The 10213-nt window shown below is 42.3% G+C and overlaps 1 protein-coding gene across 1 annotated transcript; it reads left to right on the forward strand.

Moving 5' to 3' along the window:
• Nucleotides 1-1151: 1151 nt before the first annotated feature.
• On the forward strand, nt 1152-9678 carry LOC120610802 (olfactory receptor 1J4-like). The gene is made up of 2 exons (XM_039873107.1): nt 1152-1648; nt 8736-9678. The coding sequence occupies exons 1-2, from the start codon at nt 1152-1154 to the stop codon at nt 9676-9678; spliced, it is 1440 nt and encodes a 479-aa protein (XP_039729041.1).
• The last annotated feature ends 535 nt before the right edge of the window (nt 9679-10213 follow it).

The following is a 10213-nucleotide window of genomic DNA, read 5'->3' on the forward strand; positions in this document are numbered from 1 at the left end:
AAAATGCGAGAGAACTGTGAGTACAGCAGTTACTGTGTGACGTCATGATAGTCCTCATTCTTTCTGAGTATGTCTATAATGAAGCTTTAATAACACCCTTATCCTAGGACTGCTGAAGATTCATGAGGCAATAATGCAAAAATGGGTTTCTCTGACATAGTGTTCATTAAATGTCAAGTATTACAAGTGTGAAGATCAGTATTGGAAATAGTGATGGTCAACCAGGTAACTGTGAATTCTAATAGACACCTCCCAATCACTGGCATCTCTAGTTCTCAGATCTCAGGTCTCAGGTGGCTTTCTTCCTATTTATTTCTGAGCCAACTTGAAGCACCAGATATAAATGGAGACATATGAAATGAAGTACGTTTTATATCTTGGTAAAAGATGAACTTGCACTAAGACTAGATCCATCAGATTTCTCTGAATGGTACGATATGAGTTCGAACACTCCTCTTGAGAGGGTGGAAGCTCTGATGAGTTAGCATTAACTATAGGTCAAATTCTTGGTCCTTCATGCTGACCATCTCATAATGTTGTTTTAATAAATTTCCGAACTTGATCCTGGTTTTATTTGGATGCTTATCCTGGCATAAAAGCAATTGCTAAAATTTTGTGTGTTTATTTTATTCAGGACACTCTACTTAGATATTCACGTGTATTGAATTAGAATCCTCCTTATTAAATGTGAACGTGTGCTATTTGGTATCTTCACACTACACTGAACAAGATGAAGCCAAGAGAGGCGTGACTCCCTAAGTCATCAGCTAGAAAGAGGTGGGGCCAGAATCACAGCACTGCCCTGGCTGCAGATCCATATCTTTGGTCAGCCCTCTGTCAGGTGCTCCCCGGAGAGTTGGCATGCCAAGGGAAGAGGTCCTTGTGTCCCATTTGTTCTTGTAACTCCAATTAGGATCATACTGCCAAAACCTGGTTGATTGAAAGAATAAGTGAATGCATTTATTGGGAAGACATCGTGTAGGGCATTGAGCGTGTTACTTGCTTTAGCAGCACTAGCTGACGATATACGTTCAAGCAGTTATTCTTTTTCTCCAGGAGAAAGTCAGAGTCCCTATTGTGGTGGCCATAATGAGACTTTCAAAGTCTCTGATAATTCCTACTCCCTTCATTCCTGCAGACAGAGGAGCAGCATGAGGAGGGAGAACCAGAGCAGCGTGTCCGGCTTCCTCCTCCTGGGGCTCCCCATCCGGCCAGAGCAGCAGGGCGTGTTCTTCGCCCTGTTCCTGGGCATGTACCTGACCACGGTGCTGGGGAACCTGCTCATCATCCTGCTCATCAGGCTGGACTCTCGCCTCCACACGCCCATGTACTTCTTCCTCAGCCACTTGGCCTTCACTGATGTCTCCTTTTCATCTGTCACTGTCCCAAAGATGTTGAGGGACATTCACTCTAAGGACAAGTTCATCCCCTATGCAGGGTGCATTTTACAGATGTATTTTTTCATAGTTTTTGGCTGTCTTGACAGTCTCCTTCTTGCAATGATGGCATATGACAGGTACGTGGCCATCTTTCACCCTCTGCACTATACCGCCATCATGAGGGAGGGGCTGTGTGTGCTTCTAGTGGCTGGGTCCTGGCTTGTCTCCTGTGGCATTGCCCTCTTAGACACCCTCCTCCTGGTCCAACTGTCCTTCTGTGCTGACAATATCATTCCCCACTTCTTCTGTGACCTTCCCCTCCTACTCAAGCTGTCCTGCTCAAATACCTCTGTCAACGAGATCGTCATATTCACTGTAGGGGCTCTGGTTGTCATTTTTCCTTTTTGTGCTATCCTGGTCTCTTATGGCCGTATTGGGGCCACTATCCTGAGAGTCTCCTCGACCACAGGCCTCCACAAAGCTTTGTCCACATGTGGCTCCCACCTCTCTGTGGTGTCTCTCTTCTATGGAACAATTATAGCTCTGTACTTTTCCTCTTCATTAAGCGATTCCAATGACAAAGCCATGATAGCCTCTCTGATATATACAGCGGTGACCCCCATGTTAAACCCCTTTATTTACAGCCTAAGGAACAGAGACATAAAACTGGCTCTGGGGATTCTTTTCAGAAACAACATCCTAGTCACCAAGTGAGAATCACCTAACCGTGTTCTTATTTCACCCACTGGCTTTGTCATATGGATCTTCTCAAAAACTTGCATGTCTATCACCTATGTCGCCAGCACCCTCCCAAGTGTTCTTCATAGGCAGTTACGTTATTGGATCTACTCCCTTCCATATTAGTCATATCCGTTGTCCATTTATTTTTCGATCATTCTAAATATTGCATTTCTGAAACACTGCGTTTATCTTGTAGTCTTCAAAGCACCAAACTACTTATCAGTCACGTGTGTGGTTCACAATTCTAAATGGGTTGAGCTTTTTTTGTATCTCCCTGGAGAGCGAGGAGACTTGCTGAGACACAGAACACACCAATCACCTCTCAGGAGGAAAACGGCACCAGCAATATCCATTCCCTTTTTAAAGATAAAACCGCTTTTGCTGTAAGACATGATTAGATGTGCAAAATGTGACGGTGTTTTAGATTAAGCCAGACTTTTTCACACCCGATTTCTCGACCTTCTGGTGGTAGCTGTACAGAATTCTCAATGGGCTATACTATGTCTAATTTCGCATATAATGAAATGACGATTTGTACGTTAAAGTGGAGCTAGTTTAAGTTTTGTGGAATATTTTTGATAGGTAAAGAAACCCTCCTTAGCAATAGGTGATATAACTTTAATTATAATTGAGTTTATACTCGTTGAAGTAAAGCAATATCAATCAGCTCCTTATTTCCTCATTCTTACTATTATTTTCCATAGCTATAAATATTCAGTAAAGTTTCCAATGTTTATTTGAATAAGGTCCAGAACGCTTACCTTCTTAATGTAGTAGCTACTTGATAAAGTGCTTCTGAGGGCTAAATGAACTTTAGTTTGAATGTATCTGTGACAAGTACTTAACAGGGCAGCACAGAGTAGTCAATCCAATGATCAAATTTCCCCATTCTAAGAAGACTCTACTTTTTGCCTCTGAGTTGAATTTTTGTGGTGAACACAACCTATATCGGCCTAATTTTAGTCTGGAAAAAGGAATGTTGTCCTGTTCCTACACTGAAGGCTCCCACTTCTCATTGGGAGAAGCTGAGTGCATGCCGTCACAACTCACACACAGAAAAACACTTAGTGTGTGAATATTATATGCCAGGTGATTTTCTAAGTTCTGGGAATACAAAATGGGAAGGATAACATCCAAACAAAGACATGACTGAGGACAGGTGTGGGAGCATGGGGATATCAGGGGAAAAGCATTCCAAGCATGAAGATCGGCAACTAGCAATACCACTTAATAAGCCGTCCCCTGGCTTATTAAGTGGCCTCTGGACAGGGCCAAGAGGGGGAGGCATGGAAGGCAATACGTTTACAGATATCAGGGGACAAATTTGGTGGAGAAGTTACGGTCATTTTAGATGCATTAGCCAATGTTCTCCAGAGAAATAGAATCAATAAGCCTGAGTGTGTTTGTGTGTGTGTGTGTCCACGTGTGTGTAGAAAGAGAGATGTATATTAAGGAATTGGGTCATACAACTGTGCAACTGTGGAGGTTCATAGTCCGAAATCGACAGGGTAGTCAGGCAGACGAACCCCGAGGAAAAGCTGCAGTTTTAAGTGAAGGCTGTCTGCTGACGGAACTGTCTCTTCTTTAGGTGAGGTCAGAATTCTTCTTAAGGCCTTCAACTGACTAGATGAGTCCCACCTACATTATGAAGGGCAATCTGCTTTACTCAGAGCCTGCTGATTTCATTGTTCATCTCATTCAAAGATATACCGTTATAGAAACATCTAGAATAGTGTTTGACAAAATATCTAGGTACAGTAGCTAGGCAATATGACAATATGGAATATTCAATATGGAATAACATGATCATACTTAATTTTGTTTCTTTTTCCGCTAAAGACATCCATGTTTTAAAATATAAATGTTTGAGGTTACACTGGTTCATCACATTATATAAATTTCAGGGTTACAGCTATAAGGAGACACCTGTACACTCTATTGTGTGCTTACCACCTGAAGTCGAGTCTCTTTCCGTCACCATGTATTTGACCCCCTTTACCCTATTTGTCCTCCCCCAACCCTTTCCCTTCTAGTAACCACCATTCTGTTGTCTGTATCTATGAGTCTGTGTGTTATTTTGTTTGTTCCTGTGTTGTTTTGTTTTAGAAGCCTCATATGAGTGAAATCATACAGTTCTTTTCTTTACACCTGACTTATTTCATTTAGCATAATACTCTCAAGATCTATTCCTGTTTTGCACAAATGGCAATATTTCATCTCTAGATTTTCTGAAGTATAAAACTTTACATATTTAAAGTATACAATTGGAATAGTTTTGACATGTGTACACCCACAACACTCTCACTAAAAGCTGTCGAGATTATGAAGTTTCCTCGTGCCCACCCTTCTGCTCTTTCTTTGCTCCTTCCATCTGTGCCCAGGAGAATCACTGATCTGTTTTCTGTCACATAGATTAGGTTGCATCTTCTCGAAGTTTATCTAAATGGAATCATACAGTGCATATACTTTTATCGCTGTCTTCTTGCACTCAGAATAAGCATTTTGTGGCTCACCGATGTTAGAATATGCATCAATAAAAATTTCATTCTTTTTATTCATTTATTTATTTATTTATTGCTGAGTATTATTCCATTGTATACACATACACAGCTTTCTTTCCCCATTCACCTGTTCATGGACATGTGGTATTCTCCCTAGCTCCAAGTCTGATTTTTACTATTCCCTGGAATGTTTGCATTTTCCTACAAACTATTTTGCGTTAACGTTTTTTCTGCACCTCCTACATGAATGCGTATTCCCCAAGAGGGGTTTCTGTTTCTGTTACTCACTGCTATATCTCCAAAGTATATATCACTCTCTTATTTTTGTGAGAAACTTAATAATGATTTAAGTGAATGAACGAACAAAAGAATTAATTAAAAAATAAGCAAGCACCTCGTGTGAGCCATGGTTGATCCCTGCTGATACCGTCAATGACAACAAACCTTAACACCCTTTAAGCTTTCGTTATGTGCTCATTTAAACATCCTTCAAATCCACATAACGAGAACTGTTATTATTTCCACTTTGAAGAATCTGAGTATCTGAGATCTTTGGCAAAATACTCAGGTATGCTCTTAGTAAGCAGCGAGCTCATAATCATTTTCCCCAGAGCACACGGTTTCATCCCCCTACACCTCAGCAAGGTAGGGACCTATGCTTCAGACCTCACAGGGGTGAGGGGAGACCCGTGGATTAGTAAGGGTATAATGGAGGTCTGAAACAGGTCTGCGTAGCTGCTGTGGGAGCCTGCAGCAGCTGCTGGAGCCTGTGCATAGCCTGGGTCATACGCAGCTGAACAGAGAAGCTGAATTTTTGATGCGAGGCTGCCGGTGACCAGGGAACCTCCTACTTCCGATCCGGAAACCTGACCTGAAGCCCGACGTAGCACGAACATCATGGACACCTTCTCCTGTGACTCCAGTTGTAGCTCAGGCCCTCTGGACCCTAAACGTGCTCCTTCCCAAGGGCCCAGGAGGAAGTAGGGTAATTAGCCCGAGCTGACTGCTGCTCCGCTCAGGGATTTGGGGCTGTTTCCCTCTCGGGGTTCATTCTGATGGGTAAAAAGAGGTTGTCTGCCCATTGTTTTGAATCTAGTGTACAGATATGAAATATTGTAAAAGTCCTCAGTCCACTGATGTTTGCTTTCCTTCCTTTAATCCTGGGTCTTCTGCACAGAAAGTGAAGATTCAGGTAACATCATGAAGCAGAAGGTATCTGAACTCACAGTACTGGTAGAGATCGGCTGGGGCCCAGAAATGTTCATAGTCGTGTGTGTGCACATGTGTACATGTGTGTGTTTGCATGCGCGCACTCCGCTGATTCACACATTGAGTTCTCTCACCTAGAATGTACATAAATCATGGACGGCTAGAAAATTTCCTCTCGGAAAGTGTGCACTTCGTTTCCTTGAGTTTGTTGTCTGTGTGCTGTGTGTAAGACACTGTGCATCACCTGTAATTTGAGTATGTATGACCGCTTACGACTTCAATGCATGTGGTAGTGGGTGTGTGATAGTTCTGTGTGCCGCTGTGAGGTGCATGTGACACTGTACTTTGTTTTTGAGTTTTGCATAAATTTGTGTGAAGGTGACTCATACCCTGACTGCATTTACCTACCTTGATATAAGATAGAGAAATCTATAAATCTCCCTTTGGCAAATGTGTATCTGTCACAATAACTGCTTTTGTGTGTAACGAACTCATATCCTCACTTCCTTTACTCAGATGATGTGTAGGATAGAGACTTAAAATCAAGCTACAAATCCGTGTGCGTGTGTGTGTGTTCAATATTCTCATATTCTGACTCTCTACTTGCTAGAGACCAGAATCCACACAGGCAGCTCCAAAAAGAATAAAAAGAAAAACAAGAAAAAAAAAAGAAAAGAAAAGAAAAGTAAACAGTCCCTTTTGAAGAAGAGTTGGGGTCATTTTTCAGTGATTTGAATAATTGGGCATTTGGAAGCCCACTATTTTTGACCCTCTTCTTCAACTTTATTGACATAGTTTAGAAACTAAATGCTCACTCCAGGCGTCCCATATGCCTACACTCGAATCTTTGTCTTTTTCACACTGGATAGCTTTTGGCCTTGGGTGCCCAGCAGCCTCCAAGTCAAAGGGAGAGAAACAGTGATAACCACTGTAGATCTTGTCTGTTAGGTGCTTAAACACTAGGACGTTGTGAGCATTTAGTAAACTGTAGCATCGTGGAGACCAGTAACCTTACTCTCCATTTCCTGATTGCTTAGGAGAAAATATCTGGTACAAAGGCAGGAAAATTAGGCCTATGCAAACCTCCAGGTCACTGCTTCTCCTCTTCTCTGTACTGAGCATTTTCCCAGCCACCTCTATCACACGTGGTGCTGACTGAATGAAGGCACCGTTTCTGTATTGTTTCCTTCCCCTCAAGTTGCAGCTCCGCAGTGTTATTAGGGATCGTCTCTCCTGGGTCTCCTCCAGGAGATGTCTGCGGTCCCGGTTTCCCTTCTGGGATGACCTACCCGGTCAGATACTTACACAACAATGTCAACATGGAGTTCCTCTCCTAAGCACATGAGGATTTTGACATTTAACTTTAGCTCCTCTACCACCCATGGAAAGAGATGGAAAGATTCTCTCTCTTGTGAAAATTATCAGAAAATCTACCTTTGAGATTAGGTTCCACCATGCGATATGTATGTGAAATTCTGTAAGCAATTTCACTGCTTCTCTTGATAAACGAAAGAAAAAAAATCACTATTTTCTCTACTTCCCGGACACAAAATAAACATGGATGAATTGAATGATTGAAGGCTTAAGAAAATCATTTGGAAAGTAAAAAATTATAGGACTATGAGTTGTGTCAGCTATGTGAGCAGAGAGATGCTTTCAGATCTTGAAATAATAATTTTTAAGGTGCTAGCTCTGTTGCCTAATTAAAGAGAGAAACAGTGGGGTCATAGCAGCAGAAATTCGAGGAAATTTTAAAATGTAGGAGAACTGTGAGTACAGCAGTTACTGTGTGACGTCATGATAGTCCTCATTCTTTCTGAGTATGTCTATAATGAAGCTTTAATAACACCCTTATCCTAGGACTGTTGAAGATTCATGAGGCAATAATGCAAAAATGTGTTTCTCTGACATAGTGTTCATTAAATGTCAAGTATTACAAATGTGAAGATCAGTATTGGGAAATAGTGATGGTCAACCAGGTAACTGTGAATTCTAATAGACACCTCCCAATCACTGGCATCCCCAGTTCTCAGATATCAGGTCTCAGGTGGCTTTCATTCTATTTATTTCTGAGCCAACATGAAGGACCAGATATAAACGGAGACATATGAAATGAAGTACGTTTTATATCTTGGTAAAAGATGAACTTGCACTAAGACTAGATCCATCAGATTTCTCTGAATGGTACGATATGAGTTTGAACACTCCTCTTGAGAGTGTGAAAGCTCTGATGAGTTAGCATTAAGTATAGGTCAAATTCTTGGTCCTTCATGCTGACCATGTCATAATGTTGTTTTATTAAATTTCTGAACTTGATCCTGGTTTTATTTGGATGCTTATCCTGACATAAAAGCAATTACTAAAATTTTGTGTTTTTATTTTATTCAGGACACTCTACTTAGATATTCACGTGTATTGAATTAGAATCCTCCTATTAAATGTGAACATGTGCTATTTGGTATCTTCACACTACAGTGAACAAGATGAAGCCAAGAGAGGCGTGGCTCCCTAAGTCATCAGCTAGAAAGAGGTGGGGTCAGAATCACTGCACTGCCCTGGCTGCATATCCATACCTTTCATCAGCCCTCTGTCAGGTGCTCTCCGGAGGGTTGGCACACCAAGGGAAGAGGTCCTGTGAGTCCCATTTGTTCTTGTAACTCCAATTAGGATCATACTTTCAAAACCTGGTTGATTGAAAGAATAAGAAGAATGCATTTATTTGCAAGACATCGTGTAGGGCATTGAGCGTGTTGCTTGCTTTAGCAGCACTAGCTGATGATATAAGTTCAAGCAGTTATTCTTCTTCTCCAGGAGAAAGTCAGAGTTCCTACTGTGGTGGTCATAATGACACTTTCAAAGTCTCTGATAATTCCCACTCCCTTCATTCCTGCAGACAGAGGAGCAGCATGAGGAGGGAGAACCAGAGCAGCGTGTCCGGCTTCCTCCTCCTGGGGCTCCCCATCCGGCCGGAGCAGCAGGGCGTGTTCTTCGCCCTGTTCCTGGGCATGTACCTGACCACGGTGCTGGGGAACCTGCTCATCATCCTGCTCATCAGGCTGGACTCTCGCCTCCACACGCCCATGTACTTCTTCCTCAGCCACTTGGCCTTCACTGATGTCTCCTTTGCATCTGTCACTGTCCCAAAGATGTTGAGGGACATGCATGCTAAGGACAAGTTCATCTCCTATGCAGGGTGCATTTTACAGATGTATTTTTTCATAGTTTTTGGCTGTCTTGATAATCTCCTTCTTGCAGTGATGGCATATGACAGGTACGTGGCCATCTGTCACCCTCTACACTATACCGCCATCATGAGGGAGGGGCTGTGTGTGCTGCTGGTGGCTGGCTCCTGGCTTGTCTCCTGTGGCACTGCCCTCTTGCACACCCTCCTCCTGGCCCAACTGTCCTTCTGTGCTGACAATATTATTCCCCACTTCTTCTGTGACCTTCCCCTCCTACTCAAGCTGTCCTGCTCAAATACCTCTGTCAATGAGATGGTCGTATTCACCGTAGTGGCTGTGTTTGTCATTATTCCATTGAGTGGTATATTGGTCTCTTATGGCCGTATTGGGGCCTCTATCCTGAGAGTCCCCTCTACCACAGGGCTCCGCAAAGCCTTGTCCACATGTGGCTCCCACCTCTCTGTGGTGTCTCTCTTCTATGGAACAATTCTAGCACTGTACTATTCATCTTCATTAAGCGATTCCAATGACAAAGCCAGAATAGTCTCTCTGATGTATACAGCAGTGACCCCCTTGTTAAACCCCTTTATTTACAGCCTAAGGAACAGAGACATAAAACTTGCTCTAGGGATCCTTTTCAGAAACAACATCCTAGTCACCAAGTGAGAATCATCTAACCGTGTTCTTATTTCACCCACTGGCTTTGTCATATAGATCTTCTCAAAAACTTGCATGTCTATCACCTATGTCGCCAGCACCCTCCCAAGTGTTCTTCATGGGCAGTTACGTTATTGGATTTAATCTCTTCATCTTTAATCGTATCCATTGACCATTTCTTTTTTCCATCATTTTAAATATGGCATTTCTGAAACATGCGTTTATCTTGTAGTCTCAAAGCACCAAACTACTTATCAGTCAGGTGTGTGATTCACATTCGTAAATAGATTGAGCCTGTTTTGTCTCTTACTGGAGAGCAAGAGACTTGCTGAGACACAGAACCCACCAACCACCTCTCAGAAGGAAAACAGCACCAGCATTTTCCATTCTCTTTTTAAAGATAAAACCGCTTTTGCTTTAAGACATGATTAGAAGTACGAAATGTGACGGTGTTTTAGATTAAGCTAGACTTTTTCACAGCCGATTTTCTGACCCCCTGGTGGTAGCTGTTCAGAATTCTCAATGTGCTATAGTATGTCTCATT

Source organism: Pteropus medius, unplaced genomic scaffold (assembly GCF_902729225.1).
Source record: "Pteropus medius unplaced genomic scaffold, Ma_sr-lr_union100, whole genome shotgun sequence".
Lineage (NCBI taxonomy): Eukaryota > Metazoa > Chordata > Mammalia > Chiroptera > Pteropodidae > Pteropus > Pteropus medius.

Bases quoted from the DNA above. Each gene is read 5' to 3' on its own strand.
- LOC120610802 (XM_039873107.1), top strand. From the start codon at position 1,152: ATGAGGAGGGAGAACCAGAGCAGCGTGTCCGGCTTCCTCCTCCTGGGG. The intron at 1,649-8,735 runs GTCCTTCTGTGC...ACAGAGGAGCAG, and splicing joins ACCCTCCTCCTGGTCCAACT to CATGAGGAGGGAGAACCAGA.